Genomic DNA, 18144 nt, shown 5'->3' on the forward strand with positions numbered 1-18144 from the left:
ACTCTGTAGACCAGGCTGGCCTCAAACTCAGAAATCCACTTGCCTCTGCCTCCCAAGTGCTGGGATTAGAGGCGTGCACCACCACCACCCGGCCTCCTTTTTTTTTTTCCTCCTTAAATTAAATAGCCTGATAGGAATCTTTGAAAGTGAATTTCTTCGAAATGAAGCTTGAGGACAAACGGAGAAAATAATCCTGATTTTTTTTTTAATCTCTTTAGAAGAAGACAACTTATGAGTTGTAAGACATTAGACTAGAAGTGAAAAGATTCTGTTCTGGAACCATCAATTTCCTGTGTGCTTTTTAGAGAAATCATAACATTCCTGGCCTTGACATTGTTTTTCCTTCCTATGAAAAGGTGGACAGGCAAGAGTACTAGTTTGTCTAAAGGCTTCCGAGCAAGTACTGAAGCGCTTAAAAGGAGGACGATTAGTTAGAGTTTTAGAGTTTCCTGTCTCCACAGTAGTCTGACTTGTGTGTTTTTTCTTTTGATCATCAATATATAGGAAAACAAATTGTGTGGGATGGTACCTATAATCCCAGCAGCTGAGAGACTAGTATATGAGGATTCAAGGTTAGAGCACAATGAGAGTTAAGGTCAGCCTGAGCTACATAGTTAAACCCCTAGCAACAGGGCTGGAGGCAAACCTGATAAACTGAGTTTGATTCCCAGAACCTAACTCCTGAAAATTCACACATATATTGTGCTTGTGTGTGCCAGTGTATTCATCTACCTTTCCCCTCCCCTGCCCCCCCTTCCCCTCCACTCCCCTCACACACACACATTGGTCATATGTGTCCATATATTCACACACCTCCCCTCTCCCCCTGACACCATGCTCCTGTGTGCTCTTATGTTCACATTCCTCCCCAGCACACACTGTGCTTATGTGTGCCCATATAGTCAGACACCCCTCACTCCCACAATCACCACAACAACGATAACAAATACAGTTCTTAAAACAAAAAATAAAAGGAAAACAAGCTAGGGAAATGTCTAAAATCCTTTTGAATTCAGATTCCTTGATAAGGAAAAAAGCACACTAGTAAAAGGTCCAGACCTCTCAGTTACTAAGTTCCTCTTTCTTCTCTGACAGAGACCATTGGAAAGAAGACTTGTTACTAGAACTTAGCTAATATCACTTTTCTTTTTGTCTATTCATATCTCCCCTATTCAAGAAATGTTTATCTCAATTGCTAGTGCACTGTGATTCCTCATAGATGCTAAATCAGCATGTTTGTGTTTTCAGCTTGAGAGCTTTTCTAGCGGTCCCAGCTCTGTTGAAGATCACCCTCTTTATTCTGAACATTCACCTCTTCCACTAAGTGGTGCTGTTGCTGCTTTTACTTCAGATATTGAAAGCAAGGGGACTACAGTGGAGGCTGACCTGAAGGAGCCTCAGAGTAACCTATACCAGTGGGGTCCCCCCTGTGAGATACCTAAAGACAGCAGTGAAAAATTTGACAGTTTTCTGTGCTTTAAGGAAAACTTGGATTTGAAGGCTGAGGGACTTGAACAACAGACAGACTTCTTACTGCCCCATGAGAGAGCTAGCCAGGATGGCAGTGGCTTTTCTCGAATTCTGAGCATGTTGGCTGATCCTACTAGTACACAGGAAAAAAGAAGGCGTATTTTCCCTGATATTGAGGATGAGGAGAAATTTCTCTATGGGGATGAAGAGGAGGATATAAAATCAGAATCTCCACCTAAGTCCCTGGAGGACCCTGGGAGTACAAGTACAAGACAGAAGGCAAACTCTCTGCCCTCAACTCCAACTGTAAAGCTAGAATCACTAGAAGAAAGCAATCCAGAATATGCCAAGATTCATGACTTGCTTAAGACCATAGGGCTGGATATTGGAGTAGCAGAAATTGGTAAATTGGCTGCACGCACCCAGGAGAGACTTCATGGAAAGAAGCCATCATCACGCCCCTTAGCTGACCGACGTTCGTCGGCTGACCTACACTTTTCAGCTGACCGCTGTTCCTCAGTTGACCACAGTTTCACAACTGATTGGCGCTCATCAGACCCTCACAGACCGGAAAGTAGAGAGGCACATCATAGCAATACTCAGTCCCCAGAAGTATCTCACTCACACCCAGCTTCCCCGGTGGATCCTTACTTGTGCACAAAAAATAGCCCTCCATTCCTAAAGTCTGACCATCCAGTGGGTCATGGTTCAGGACCAGAGGTAGTCGGCAGTGGGTTTCAGTCATCTGTTGCTGTTGGGTGCATGTTGCCATCAGCCCCATCTACCCCAATTAGACTTCCTCACTCTGCTGCATTATCTCAGTTTCATATACCAAGGGCCTCTCAGTTTGCTGCAGCTCGGATACCTCCAAATTACCAGGGATCTGTCATCCCCTCTGCCTCCTTTGATGCTTATAGGCACTACATGGCATATGCAGCCTCAAGGTGGCCTATGTATCCTGCCTCTCAACCACCAAGCCACCCTTTATCTGACCCACACAGGCTAATACCAGTAACCAAACAAGCTACGCGTAGTCGTCCCAATCTCCGGGTGATCCCTACTGTGACTCCTGCAAAGCCCAAACAAGAAATACCAGTAGTAGGCTCAGTTTCTGTGAAGCGAATTCCTGTTCGGGTGTCCATCCCATCACTCATAAAATATAATCCAAAGAAGGTCTCTGATGAGAAGAACCGAGCCTCCCAGAAGCAGAAGGTGAGTGTCAGCGCAGGGCATCTCATGCCTTAGTTTGCTATTTTAACATGCTAATTTGTACCTTTTTTTTTGTTTTTGTTTTTTTTGTTTTTTGTTTTTTGTTTTTTTAAGAGGGGGGTGAAAATTTTTAAGGTATTTGTTTTTTGGAGGTTTACATTGTTATCCAAGTAATATATGTAATAACCCCTCTGACCTCCTCATATTTTGTCATAGCCAAACAAAAAGTCTGACCATTAGGTTTGCTTATTTTTCTGTCATGAATGATGTGAAGATATTGCTGGTAGAAGCTTCAAACCTTAAAGTATCTTACAGTCTCTTTTTTCCATTTTAAAGAAATTTAATTGTTGGGAGACAAAAACATTTTAATTTTCAATGATATTCAAATATTTTAAACTCCAGCCTTTAAGTTTCATTGACAGTCTTAACTTTCAATGAAAACAAAACTTAAACTTTAAGGAAAAAATATTTAGAGACTGAGTGTTCCCCCCCCACACACACACACACACATAGGGTTTCTTGTGTAGTCCTAATCCTGGAACTTACTCTGTAGACCAGGCTGGCTTTGAACTCACAGAGATCTGCCTGCCTCTGCTTCCCGAGTGCTGGGATTAAAGGTGGGCTTGAAAAATCAGTGTGAGGGTAACACTCTAAATTCTTTTTCTTTGGATTTATTTATGAATGCATAGATGCATATTTTTGTCTGCATGGATGCTTATGTCCCAGAAGGGCTTCAGATCTCATTGTAGATGCTTATGAGCCACCATGAGGTTGCTAGGAATTGAACTCAGGACCTCTGGAAAAGCAGCCAGTGCATTTAAATATTGAGCCATCTCTCCAACAGTGAGCACTTTCTCTTTAAGAGCCTTACACTAAATCTTACACTATAATACATGGCTCTTCTCATTTGCTTATTAAAGACAAGCCATATTTGCCTTTTTTTTTTTTTCTGTTAGCTGGTAGTAACATGGTTAAAATATCATAAAACTTAGGACAGCTATATCTGTTTTTTGTTTGTTTATTTTGAGACCAGGGTCTTGCTATATATTCCTGGCTGGCCTAGAACTTTCTTTGTAGACTAGACAAGCCTCTAACTCAAAGGATCTACCTGGCTGTGTCTCCTGAGTTCTGGGAAATGCATATGCCACCATATACAATCTGTATCTGTATTTTAAATCAATTCTGGCTTGTATGACTTTGGGTAAGGTCTTTTTTAAAGATTTTTTTTTTTTTAGTTTTAAGAATGTATTTATTTTATGTGTTTGTTTTGTCTGTATATATCTCTGTGTACTATATTCATGCCTGGTATTTTAGAGACCAGAAGAGGGCTTCAGATCCTCTGGGCTGTAGAGTTATAAGCCGTTGTGACCCACTATGTAGGTGCTATGAATAGACAGAACACAGGTTTTCTAGAGAAGCAGTCAGTGTTTTTAACCACTGAGTCACCTCTCCAGCTTCAAGATTTATTTTTAACTATGTATGTATGTTCCTGTTTGTATATGGACTTGTGTACATGTGGACAGGTGCCCAACAAGTCCAGAAGAGGATATGGGATGCCCTGAAACTACAGTTACAGGCAGCTGTGAGCCACCTAATGTGGGTGCTAGGAACTGAACTCAGGTCCTCTACTAGAGCAATACCTGCTCATTACTGCTGAGCATCTCTGGCCTGCTGAGCATCTCTAGCCCCAAGATAGTTGATCACTTTTTCTACTGTAAAATAGAGAAAATGTGAAGTTTAAATAACATGAAATATATTGGCTAGAGAGATGGCTCAGAGGTTAAGAGCACTGATTGTTCTTCCAGAAGTCCTGAGTTCAATTCCCAGCAACCACATGGTAACTCTCAACCATCTGTGATAAGATCTGATGCCCTCTTTTGGTGTGTCTGAAGACAGCTGCAGTGTACTCATACTCATGAAATAAATAAACAAATCTTTAAAAAATAAAAATGAAAAAAATTGGGGCTGGAGAGATGGCTCAGCAGTTAAGAGCACTGACTGCTCTTCTGAAGGTCCTGAATTCAATTCCCAGCAGCCACATGGTGGCTCACAACCATCTGTATAGTTACAGTATACTCATATACACAAAATAAATAATAAATCTTTAAAAAATATATAATACAGCTAATATAAGTCACTCAGGTCCATATTTCAGTCCTTTATGTTTCTGCCTAGGTTCAGAGTCTATCCAATGGTGCTGTCAATGGCTGTAGGTACTTTGTGCTTGAGACCTTTCTTGGTAGTATAGTTCTGAAGAAGAGGGTAAAATTCTGGTTTTGAACTTGTATTTGAATAAAATGTCACTTTGACTACAAAGCTTCTGTGTGCAGGCATGTGAACTTTGGGTGAAGGCTAGGTCTTGCTCTGTGCCCCTAGCTTTTCTAGAGTTTATTATGTAGACCAGACTGACCTTGAACTTAACAGCAGTCCTTTTGCAAAAGCCTCCTGAGTGCTAAGATTTAGAGGTATATGCCACTACACTGGACTTTACAGTTCAAGCACAAGTGGTAGGTAGGTAGAAAAGGAGGCTGTTGGAAGCTGAGGGACTCCTGTCAACACAGAAACACAGTTTTCAAAGGGAATAATTTTTTAACCAGAGTGAGTGCAGCACCAGGTTCCACTGTGGATAGAAATACATGAGGTGTGTGTTTTTATTTTTATTTTTGTTTTTGTTTTGTAACAGCCCTGGCTATCCTAGAACTTGCTGTATAGACCAGGCTGGTCTCAAACTCACCTGCCTCTTCTTCCAAAGTGCTGGGATTAAAGGTATGTGCCACCACTGACTGGTTTCAATGATGTTCTTAGCATTTGAACTGATGAAAACTTCTGGTCTGCTAAGAGTACATTGTATGGTTTTGGGAGTCACAAGGATATTAGATCAGGTGGTCCCATAGTTGACTTTCAAAGGAATTAAAACTAGCTCACAAAAGTAAGAGTTCTGATCTTAATGTTTTAACTCAGTGATCTTTTTTGGGGGGTGGGGGTAGGGGGTTCGAAACAGGGTTTCTCTGTATAGCTCTGGCTGTCCTGGAACTCACTCTGTAACCCAGGTTGGCCTTGAACTCAGAAATCTGCCTACCTCTGCCTCCCAAGTGCTGGGATTAAATGCGTGTGCCACCACTGCCCGGCTAACTCAGTCATGTGATCTTATAGAGCCTTTAGCACAGATGTAGCGTATCTCTCTCTCCCCTACTTCCTGCCCTCCCATCCTTTTTTGAGGAACTTCAGATCACACTCTTTCCATTTTGTACTCTGTAGGTTATTGAAGAAAGAGAAAAACTGAAAACTGAACAGGAAGCCCGGCAAAAGAAGATGTTTTATCTTAGGACTGAGTTGGAGCAGCTCCATAAACAGCAAGGTATCAGAAAACTCCTTTGTATGGCTGCGTTGTTGAGCAGTAGACTCAAGTGGAGAGGTATTAGAACTTAGAATCAGAGAGAACCTAGAGAAAAATCATACAAAGAATCCTCAGGCAGTCCTCTCAAATTATTAAAGTTTTACCATATTTTCTGGTCTTATTCTCTCCCTCTCTTCCTCTCTCTCCCTCTCTTTGTATTAGAGTGTGTAATTTGTTGTTGTTGCTTTTGTTTATTGAGCCCTGGCTGTCCTGGAACTTACTTTGTAGACCAGGTTGTCTTTGAATTTAAGAGAGTCTCCTTCTGCCTCCCAAGTGCTGGGGTTAAGTGTATGCCACCATGCCTGGCACTAAGTGTGTCATTTTTCCTAAACTCTTTTAGAATAAGTTGTAGATATGATACCTTTGAGAACTTCAGTGTGTATTTACAAATAAGAATTCAATTATGCAATACACTAATCAAAACTAGAAAATTAGGGCTAAGGTAATGGCTCAGGGCTAAAGCAAGTATGAGGATGTGAGTTTAGGTTCTCAGAACCCACAGAAAGTTAGATATAGTAGCACCTATCTGTAATCTCAACATTTCTATGTAGAGATGGGAGGCAGGAACAAGAGAATCCCCAGAAGCTTGGTGTATGTAGCAGCAGATGAGGTCCTGTCTCAAGCAAAATGGAAGATAAGGGCTTACACCAAAGGTGACCTCTACTCCAGTAAGATGTGTGTGCCTGTACTCACACATGTGAATGTATGCACACAAACATACACAAATGTAAAAGGTTTGTTTTGTTTTGTTTTGTTTTGTTTTTTGGTTTGTTGAGACAGGATTTCTTTGTTGTAACAGCCCTGGCTGTCTTGGAACTCTCTTTGTAGACCAGGCTAACCTCAAACTCACAGAGATCTACCTGTTTCTGTGTCTCCAAGTGCTGAGATTTTTTAAATTAGGAAATTAATTGTACTATCTAGTCTACCTATCTTATTTATATTTTACTAATTGTTTTATAACTGTCTTTTATAGAAAAAGAAATTGAAAGGTTATTTGTCATGTTCAGTCGTCAGTCTTTTAGTTTTTTACCTTTTTTTAATAAGATTTATTTATTTATTTTATGTATATGAGTACATACTGTAGCTGGACAGGTAGTTGTGAGTCTTCATCTGGTTGTTGGAAATTGACTTTTAGGACCTCTGACCTCTGCTTGCTCTGGTCAACTCTGCTCAACCCTGCTCAACCCTGTTCAACCCTGCTCACTCAGTCCCTGCTTGCTCTGTTCCAAAGATTTATTTATCTTTATAAATAAATACACTGTAGCTATCTTCAGATGCACCAGAAGAGGGTATCAGATCTCATTACGGGTGGTTGTAAGCCACCATGTGGTTGCTGGGATTTGAACTCAGGACCTTCGAAAGAGCAGTCAGTGCTCTTATCCGCTGAGCCATCGCTCCAGCCCAGTCTTTTACCTTTTGATAGTAATAGTTTCTGAGCCTTTCTAGTCATAATTTGATAATTTAGAAAAGGTCATGTATTTTATAGAATGTCTCTTAATTTTAATTTATCTGATGTTTATGATTGACTTTAGCTTATTCATTTTTGCTAAGACTATGACAAAAGGAATGCTAGGTTCATGACAGGAGTGTCTCAGGGGAAGTCTTTGAGACTGTGGTAAAAGTCACTCATGAAGCGCCTTCCTACTACTTTAATTATTATTTTTAGCCTGAGAAACTTGCTTTGATGGTTATTAAGTGATTTTTTTCCATTTTTGTTATTCCTTCTATGTAGTGGGGTTTCTGTTTCAGTGAGGAACTTCTAACCCCTGCCCCAATTTGTTTAGTCATTTGTATGAGTGTATATTCATTAGTGATAGCAGGTTATCATTTGTCATTGTCATTACTTATTTCCATGCTCCATTTTTTTTTTTCAAATGTAGCTGGTGGGAGCCATGTTGAGTTGACTATAGTGTCCTCTCTGTGTCCCTCATCACATTTGAGAACTTTCTCTTTACCCACAGTGCACTGGGATACCTTACTTTTTTATGCTTTTACCCTCTCCTCTCCCCTCCTTTTATTTTTGTGTTTGTTTGTTTGAGACAGAGTCTCTCTGTGTAACAGCCCTAGCTGTCCTGGAACTCCATTTTTAGACCAGACTGGCATTGTTGTTTTTTATTTTTTGTATTTGGAAACAAGGTCTCATGTAACCCACACTAGCCTCACATTCACTGTGTAGCTCAGGAGGATTTTGAAATCCTGGTACTCCTGTCTCTATCTTCAAAGTGATGGGATTCCAGATATGTGCTGCTATTTTTTTCTGTTTCTTCATCTGTGCTTTTGAGCATTTGCATATGCAGTGAAAGAATAAAAGAACAATGCTTCTAAATACTGCAACTAGATAATAGTATGAAAGAGTAGAGAACAGGAAAAGATAATTGTTTCTGTCTGAATCTGTATTACTTAAGATGAAAAGCTTACTTATTTTGTTCCATAAGGGTTAATCCATGAATCAATTTGAAAACAAGAAATAACATTAGGCATAAACTCATTATAGAAACTGGTAAAATGTTCTTAAGTTAGATAAAGTCAAATAATCTGCCTATGTCACCTGGGAGAGTTTACAGAGCCCGTGAGGGCCTACCTGCAGAGCTTATCTGATTATCATTATAGAAAAGAGAATATCATCTCTTGCCTTTTGCCTTTACTGAAACTTCTCCCAAGCTAGCCCCATATGGAAAGAGACTGTTACTTGCTTTTAAGCTTTTTGATGGAAAATGATTTTGTAGCCCATACAGCTCTCTATATTGCTACTTATAAATGTAAAAAAATGAATTCTTTTAGTTTGTCATTCCTTAGATTTCTTTTGGTAAACATTTGACCATTCAGGGGAGATGTTGCGCAAGAAGCGAAGGGAGAAGGATGGCCACAAAGATCCACTTCTGATGGAGGTGGGTCGGCTTCAGGATAGTATTATGAAGGACATTGCCGAGCTACAGAAAGAGACAGAAGAGGCAGAAAAAAAGCAGTCTGAATTAGACAAAGTGGCTCAGATCTTGGGAATTGACATCTTTGATAAATCCCTGAAGTCTTCAAATGACAGTAAAGAGTCTACAGAGAAGCCTGAAAAAGAAAAATCTAAGAGCCCAGAAAAAGAGTTGTCACCCTCCCACTCTTCCTCTAACAACAAGGTAATGACTACCTTTTGTTTATTTTCCCCTGTGGACTGCTGTACAGGGTGTTTTGAGGTTTTCACTTATGTTTTTGAAAGAGGATCTCACTAAATAGCTCTGGCTGTCTTGGAACTCACTATTTAGACATGCTAGCTCTGAACTCACTTTAATCCCCTTAGCTCTAGGGTGCTGGGATTAAAGCATGTACCACCACACTCACTGCTACAACATTCTCAGTCCTCTCTTCACACACAGCTAGTTATTGCAATAGATACACCATTACCTAGGCCTTACTACATTCCTCTCTGCTCTCTTGTTCACTATAATTCATCTAACCAAAATTCTTATTTCCTAAATGCCTTTTCCCCAACCTAGTGACTAATTCACATAAATAGAAGCATTTATTATTGATACCTTACTATTGGGGAGTTACATTTTAAAAGAGAATAAAAGGCTGGTGAGATGGCTCAGTAGGTAGAAGAACTTTTAATAGAAACTGGGTAGCTTTAGCTCACTTCTCAGAGCCTGTAAAAAGTAGGATTCAGTGTCATGAGTCTATAAATCCAGCACTTCTAAGATGACATGGGCAGAAACAGAAGAATGAGCCAGAAGCTAGAGGGCCACCCAGCTTGTATTACCTCCTAACAGCAGAAACAAAAAGAGATCTTGCCTTAATAAGGTAGAAGGCAGGAACTGACTCCAGAACTTGTCCTCTGATCTCCAAACACATGCCACAGCACACATGAACCTGCATGCTCACACTCACACTAAAAAAATAGAATTGTTGACCGGGCGGTGGTGGCGCATGCCTTTAATCCCACCACTTGGGAGGCAGAGGCAGGTGGATTTCTGAGTTTGAGGCCAGCCTGGTCTACAAAGTGAGCTCCAGGACAGCCAGGGCTATACAGAGAAATCCTGTCTTGAAAAACCAAAAAAAAAAAAAAAAGATTTATTTTATGTATATGGGTACACTGTAACTGTACAGATAGTTGTGAGCCTTCATGTGGTTGTTGGGAATTGAATTTTTAGGACCTCTGCTCACTCTGATCAACTATGCTCGCTCAATCCCTGCTCACTCTGGCCCAAAGATTTATTTATTATTATACATAAGTACACTGTAGCTATCTTCAGGCACACCATAAGAGGGCATCAGATCTCATTACGGGTAGTTGTGAGCCATCATGTGGTTGCTGGGATTTGAACTTAGGACCTTTGGAAGAGCAGTCAGTGCTCTTAACCACTGAGCCATCTCGGCCAGCCCAGGTGTTAACTTCTACTGATGACTTTTAGTCAGTTTAGGAATATTTGATCTTATTCCTTTCTATCACTCCATGGAAATTACCATCTGCTTTATCCACGTGGAGCAGTAGCTTTCCAGGACACAAGAAAAGTGATTTGACTTATTACTTATTTTCTTCACATTCTTAACTTGCTGACTATCATTTGTTTCTCTTTCTAGTCATCATTTGATTTTTAAATTTAACATATGTGTTTGTATAGGTAATATATTCAGCATCTACTAAAGGGTATAGTGAAATGACTCCTCCCCACAGTTGTTCTCCAGTTCCTTTCCACATTGTTCTCCAGCTTCTTTTCTCCAAGGCAGTCAGATCTTTCTACAATCTTGAATATCCTCTTTAAAAGCATTTTATATATGTGTGTGAATAATATATATATTGTATATGTACATACATATATAATTACATTTATTTCATTGTGTAAATAATATGTACATATACATATATACACACATATAATTATATTTAGGTATGTATATAATGTGTATATATAGTGTATATGTGTATATACATACATAGTTACACTTATTTAGGTATGTATGTGTGTGATAGCACATGTAAGGTGGGAAGAGGACAACTTTTAGGAGTCCCTTCTCTCCTTCCACTTTGTTTTTGAGGTGGGTTTTCGTTGTTTCTGCTGTGCTTTGATTTACAGGCCACCTGGTGCCCTTGAGTATGTTGTGTCTCCTCTACCTCCCATTTCACCTTATGAGGGCTGGGATTACATATGGATGACACCAAACTTAGCTCTTTACATGGATTCTGGAAATGAAACTTAAATCATCAGCTTAAGCTTAATCAGATATTCTCATTGACCCCATATGGTCTTGATATTCCTTTAGAGAAATTTTTCTAAAATATCTCCACAATTCTCTAAAATATATATCTACAGGATATATAAGTAGCTATGTATATTTTTATTTAAAGATTCTTTTTTTTATGTGTATGGATATTTTTGCCTGCATGTATGTATATCTATGCACTACAGAGGCTTGAAGAGGAGTTACAAGCAGTTGTGAGCCACCACATGGCTACTGGAATTGATCTCTGGTTCTCTAAAGAGCAGCTAGTGCTCTTAAAAGCCATCTTTCTAGCCTAGTCGCTATATTCTTTTGTTTGTTTGTTTTTTATTTTTTCAAGACAGGGTTTCTCTGTGTAGCCCCGACTGTCCTGGAACTCACTCTGTAGACCAGGCTGGCCTCTAACTCAGAAATCCGCCTACCTCTGCCTCCCAAGTGCTGGGATTAAAGGCGTGCACCACCACTGCCTGGCCATTATATTCTTGACACAAAAGAGCTGTAGTGCCTAATTCATTTTCTTAGTCTTTAAATATAGGTTCTATTAAGTTTCTCCCTATCTTACATAGCTTTTTATATTACACACTAGACATATGGTCATAATTCCTTTGGTTGAGATTCCTATGATTGTGTGATCACCTGCTTTTTTGCAAGTAGATAAGTCTGGATTGCCTTGAAGTTTTTATAAGTGTAGTTTTTTTCTCTAGGAATCAAAAGTAAATGAAAAGTCCTGTATTAAGAGCCCTAGTTCTCCTGAAAGCCTCCAGCTGACTGCTAAGCAGTCTGATCAGCCTGTTGCTGCTTATGAGTATTACGATGCTGGCAATCACTGGTGCAAAGACTGCAATACCATCTGTGGGACCATGTTTGACTTCTTCACCCATATGCACAATAAGAAGCACACACAGGTAGGTATCCTGACCACTGTTGTTTCTGCTATCACCCTCATTCCCCTCCAACCTCTGTGCTCCCATCTGCATTGCAAAGCTGGAAAATGAAACATTCTCAAAAGAGCAGGAGCCCATTCTCAAGAGCCAAGAGTTAACAACCAAGGAGATACTATCCTCAGGGCTCAATCAGGGGACCTACTCTAACTAAACACCGTACAAGTGTAAGTGAGGCTTCTCTCTCTCTCTCGATTCCTTGAGTACCTGAATTTTTATTTATCCATTTCTAGTACTTGAGCTAACATGTTTTTACCTTTTCCACAGGTGTTTCCATTTAAACAGTTGGCAGAGTTGGTTGGGTGGGGGTGGGTAGCTAAGAACTGCTGGTTCCCTGATCTGATACTTAGGGGAAGAAAAAGAGAGAAAAGTGGGTCATTGGGACTTTAGTGCTGTTGTGTGAGCACCTCTGCCTCTTGCAAATAGACACTGGATCCCTACAACAGACCTTGGGCTTCAAAGACCCAGAGTGAGGCTAAGCAAGACACTCTAAAGCGGACTGACAAGATAACTGTTCCTGCAAAAGGTACGTTTCCTCCCTCCCTGCTTTTCCAACTAAAATCTATTCAACTAAAATATATTTTGAAGTGTTTTTTATTAAGAAGTAAGTTGAGAAGTTGAGTATCTTTAAAACTTTGTTTATAAGTAGTTAGTGCTTCATGTAGAGATGATCCCTGAGTACTTACTTAGTACCTACATGAGAGCTCTCCTCATGCAAATAAGTAAATTTACTGTTGAGGAGTGTATGGTTTCTAAATCTCTTCTAAGATGCTTGGTGTGTGTTAGACCTTAAGGAATGGATCTTGTTAAGGAATGGATCTGGCATAGGTTGCTATTGGTTTAACCAGCGAGGCAGTCTTCCCAGGTGGTAAAAAGAATAGCTGCATAGAGGTAAAACCTTAGGTTAGAAAGAGTATGTCCTTAGGATTCATCTAAATGCCACTTCTGACTCCAAAGTGGGTATGGTCGTCTTATTGCAAAATAGTGATGGCATTTGCCTCTGATTTCTGTCATCCTTGATGGGAAAGGCTTGCTTCCTCTTTTCTATTTCTTTTAGGCTCTGAGTTTCTGATTCCTATCACTGGGTTTTACTGCCAACTCTGTGAGGAATTTTTGGGGGATCCAATTTCTGGAGAGCAGCATGCCAAGGGTCACCAGCACAATGAAAACTACAAGGTTGGTCTCTGAGCTCCTCACTTCTCCGCGCTAGCTTCTTTGACCATGTCAGATATCAGTTAGCTGCCAACATTTTCCACATTCCATCTAACATAGGAAGTTCTCAGCCCCAATTCTTGAAAAGACCGTTCCAGTGATTTATTCTTAAATGAGTTGTAGCTGTGGCAAGGGCCAAGATTTTCTCTTATATATCAATTTGACAACTTATTAAGCCTTTATATTTTCTCTTTCTAGAAATATGTGGAAGAAAACCCATTGTATGAAGAACGAAGAAATCTGGACCGCCAAGCTGGCTTGGCTGTTGTCCTAGAGACAGAGCGGCGACGGCAAAACGAGCTAAAACGCAAACTTAATGAGAAACCAAAGGAGGAGAAAATAGAAAAAAAGGCAAGAATTGTGAAAGATGCAAAAGAAGATGACAAAGCCTCTGGAGAACTAGAGGATCAACTCTCTGAGGGCGGGACTTCCCCTGAGAAAGGGGAAATTAAAAGGAATGCTAGCCTCAAACCCCAAGTAAAAGAAGAGGTAAAGAAGGAATCATCAATTGCATCTTCTTTTGGAAAGTTCAGTTGGAAGAAGCCAGAAAAAGAAGAAGAAAAAGGTTCAGTGGTGACCGCAGGTACCCCTAAGGAAGACACCGTGGAAACCAGTAAGGACAGAGATGATGGCAAAGCTGAAGTTGGAAAGGCAAAGCCCATCAAAATCAAGCTTTCTGGAAAAACTGTTGTTGCACATACCAGTCCCTGGACACCTGTCGTTACAACTTCAACACAGACTAAGATCCGACCCAACTTACCTATCCCATCCACAGTACTCCGCAAGTCAGGTTCTGCCACAGTGAGCAAGCCTGCTCCTCTTAATACCTTTCTGTCTATCAAGTCCTCTGGAACTTCTACCAAGCCTCTGCCAGTGGTTAAAGAGTCTTCATCAGATCTTCTCTTGCCTCCAGATATCATCTCCAAAGCTTTTGGAGGAGAAGAGGTGGTTCTAAAAGGGTCTCCAGAGGAAAAAGTGGAACTGGCTGAAAAGAATGAGCCATCCCAAGTACCTGAGCAAATGCTGGCCCTACTTCCACCACCACCTCCACCTCCACCACCTCCACCCCCACCTCCACCACCCCTGGTTATACCTCAGCTCTCTGCCCCATCTCCTGCTCAAGCAAATATTGTCTTAACTCCAGTGAAATCTAATTCAGTGGTATCTCAGACTTTTAGTCTTGGGTTCCAAGGTCCTAACATTTTGAATCCAGGGTTGCCTATGGCCTTCATGGCCTCAGAACAACCAGCTGCCATTCCTTCTGATGAGACAGCTCCTGGGGTGAGTGAGAGCGACTGGGACCAGACCCTAATCTCTATGTTAGTACGTCCTCCACCACCTCTTTCAAGTGTATTTAGTGAACAGGCCAAAAAATTAGAAAAGCGAAATTCGTGCTTAGCCACAGCCAATGCTAAGGACCTGTATGACATATTCTACAGTAGTGGTGGAAAGGGGGCTCATGAAACTAAGCTGAGTAGTAGTCCATTGGCCAATGGAGAAAGCAGCAGCCTTTCTAGAACAGAGAGTTCAGATATCTCCTCTACTTCTGCCTTGAACAGTAGTGTATCCTCAGAGGACCTGCCTCAGTGTAGTGCTTTGGTCACTGCTCCTGAAATCAGCAATCTTGAAAATCCTATTTCAAAAAGTATGGAGTCCATAGGGAAATGGTCTGTTGTAGATCAAATAGATCCCAAAAACAGAGACAGCACCTATAGCTTCCTACAGCCTCTGACAAGATTATACCAAAATAGTTACCAAAATTATGAAGTAGTTTCCCCAAAGACAGACACTTTGGTCATGTGGGCTTCTGGTTCTTTCCAGAATGACACTGATAAAGATAGACCTCCAGAGGGGAAAATCAAATTTGACCTGGGAGAGCCAGGGCCACCTGGTACAGACTCATCTTCTCATCTGTCAGACAGACACTGTCAAACCAACGGATGTCAGAAGTTGCTAGAAATTAACCTCATAGATAACCAAAACAAGAACCAAGAGGTATACCAGCCAGAGGATTGCAGAGAAAGTGAAATGAAGAAAAACACTGAGCTAACAGGAAAGGTAGCAGCTGAAGAAGAAGAAGGAGAAGAAGAAGAAGAAGAAGAAGGTGCCAGCAGCATGGAAGATTCTAATTCAAACCATGACAACAGAAATACATGGGAAGGAGAAATGGGACAATCCAAGCTGTCAACAGTCGGCAATGAGGCACAAGAGTCTAGCAAATCGATGACAGGACATGAAAATACAAGTAAAGTAGTAATTGAATTGAGTCAGTCTCTCCCTTCCAAAAGGACAAAAATAGATTCATTTCCATCATTGCTCCAGAATCCAAAAGGCATGCCTGAATTACTTCTGCTGTCCCCAGCTGGATCAAGTATGTGTTTAAAGAGACAAGAGACTTGGGAGAAGCCAGAGAAACCAGGAGTGGAAGATGTGAAGCTACAAGGTATCCGTCCAGAACTAACTGTGACAATAGAAAGCAAAGTTTTGGAAAACTTTGACACTACACATTTAGAGGTAGAGGGATTTGCAGCTCTGAGGAATCTGGGAGATATGCATGCCGATTTCTACAATAGTCAGATAGAACAAACACGGAGGTCACCAACTTCCCTGTCACAGGAAATGTGTGAAGAAAATTCTGTGTCATCTGTTGTGTGTAATCCTTCCAGTCCCAGTGACATTGAACCAGTACCATCTTTTTCTGGATTTTCATTAGAATCTCCCAAAACTTTGGTGCTTAATTTTGAAACAGAGGGTGCACATAGCTCATCTAATTCCAGAAATGGGAGAATCACATCTAACTCTTCGGAAACTGAACACCCTATGGAAAATGTTGACCATGACTTAGGAGGTGAGAGAACACACCAGGCCCTTGACCTCTTGGCTGGAGGAATGTTGTCTGAGGAAGTGAAGGAGACGTCACCACTACAGAAAGGTTTACTCAGAATGGACTCCACACCAGTCAGTCCTGCAGGCCTTGGACCGGCTCCTTGCCTTCCGGACCTTGTTGATTTTGTCACACGGACACCTGGAGTTCCAAAAGAGAAACCATGTTTTCCACTTTCTGAGACACATGACTTTCTCAAGTGTAGTAGTTCCTTGGAGATGGGATCACCACCTCCAGAAATTCTGACTGTGTCTGTCTCAGAGGTGGCAGTTCCTCAAGGAAGTGAAGACAATGACAGTGCTTTGAATTTGGTAAAAACTCCAACCTCAGGCTCCCCTTCAAGGGATCAGGTAGTTGGAGGCAATGCAAGCCCTCAGGAAATGCCTGAACAAGAAGCTGCAGTGGATGTCATCCCAGACCGTACAAGGTCCAGTGTTTATGACTATAACAGTCAGGACTACTTAAATGGATGAATCATTGGATTTTAGAAATTGGATCGCAAGACTAGTTGGCAGTCTCATCTGGAACCGGCACGGTAAATGTTCATTGGAGCTAAAAAAAAAAAAAAATAATAATGTCACCCTCCTCTTTTCCTTTAAAATACTAGACAAAATAAGTTTTAACAACTTCTCTACATATCTGTAAAAAAAAGTATTTTCTGTTAATTTTTTAAAAATTTTTAAAATTTTTGGCCAAATTATTTTCTCTTTGTCATTAAAGTCAAATGTCTATCTGGCTCACCACAAAGTGTTCTTTGATTTTGGCTTTGAGGCTGCCATTTCTGGAATGGGGGGTGGGGTGGGAAACAGCTGACTTAAATTACTCTGTGGTATACCTACCTACTTTTCTGGGCAGCTGATGGATCTCTGGAAGAAACACCAGAAAGCTTGCTGAAAGAAAGCTTTTGAAGAAAGAATTGTTCCTTCCTTAGGTTCCGTTCATTTGGATGGGCCTGCCTTAACATTGTTAGGAATGCAGCGTGAGTAGCCCTGCTTGCTGTTTTAACTCTCCTCACTGGCATAGTAGCTCCTTACTTTGTTGCCTTTGCTTCAAATGGTTCAAGTCACCTACAGACTTGTTTGGAAGCGGCCTCAGTAAATAACAGAAAACTGGCAGGCTCAGTTTGGAAGACAACAGACTGGTAAGGCTTGTTCCTGGCTCAGTGCCAAGGGCATTTGTGTTTTGGAGGTCACTTTTAGTTTTGTAATGGCCTTTGCTCAGTACATTGTGGTCCAGTACATTTTATGTTAAATTGTTTATCAGCCATTTCTGTTGTGAACTCTAGAAAATCTGAAATTGGGATTGGACTCACTTCTGTTCCACAAACATAGATGTAACCCTCTACCTCTCCTTACCCAACTTATTACCGCCATAGTGTGATGTTTTGGGTTGTACATTTTGTTTAATAAAAGATTAAAGAATTTATGAAGTTGGCTTGGACAAGTTTAAATCCATTTTTAATGTGTTAAATTTTTTTTGGAATAAATGTATTCATCTCCTACTTCTTTCTGTATGTTTGTCTTGACACCACACAAATTTGAGCTTCAGAAGAAACTAGAATAGTAAATGGCTGTGCTGCTGTTTACCCCAGCCTGCAACTGTCCTTCTCCAGAGCCACTTCCTTCTCATCAGTACCAGAGATTGTATAGTACCTTGTGCTCACTGAGTGTAAAGGAAAGTTGGCTCCCCCTAGGCGCTTCTGGAAATGGAGCTCTGAATGGACATTCAGGTGCATGGTGGGGTGCACTTGGGAGTCAGGGAGCTCAGGCCTCAGGATTTCTTTCTTTTTCTTTTTCTTTTTTTTTGGTTTTTTTTTTTTTTTT

At 40.8% G+C, this 18144-nt stretch overlaps 1 protein-coding gene across 5 annotated transcripts in view; it reads left to right on the top strand.

Annotated features, from left to right (window-relative positions):
• Positions 1-18144, top strand: part of Znf318 (zinc finger protein 318) — a 44221-nt gene that overhangs the window by 13903 nt on the left and 12174 nt on the right. For 3 of the 5 annotated variants that reach the window (XR_004112161.1, XM_031346549.1, XM_031346547.1), the window contains exons 4-7: positions 1249-2682; positions 5938-6037; positions 8903-9204; positions 11989-12189. Coding sequence is in view for 3 of the 5 variants with exons in the window: in XM_031346549.1 (XP_031202409.1) it covers positions 1249-2682; positions 5938-6037; positions 8903-9204; positions 11989-12189 (2037 nt within the window). In the remaining 2 variants the exon portion in view is untranslated. Of the gene's footprint in view, positions 1-1248; positions 2683-5937; positions 6038-8902; positions 9205-11988; positions 12190-12651; positions 12752-13282; positions 13402-13635; positions 17823-18144 lie in introns of those variants that run through there. The other 2 variants (XR_004112160.1, XM_031346546.1) reach the window with 2 other exon arrangements.

The sequence above is a fragment of the Mastomys coucha genome, unplaced genomic scaffold, assembly GCF_008632895.1.
Source record: "Mastomys coucha isolate ucsf_1 unplaced genomic scaffold, UCSF_Mcou_1 pScaffold3, whole genome shotgun sequence".
Lineage (NCBI taxonomy): Eukaryota > Metazoa > Chordata > Mammalia > Rodentia > Muridae > Mastomys > Mastomys coucha.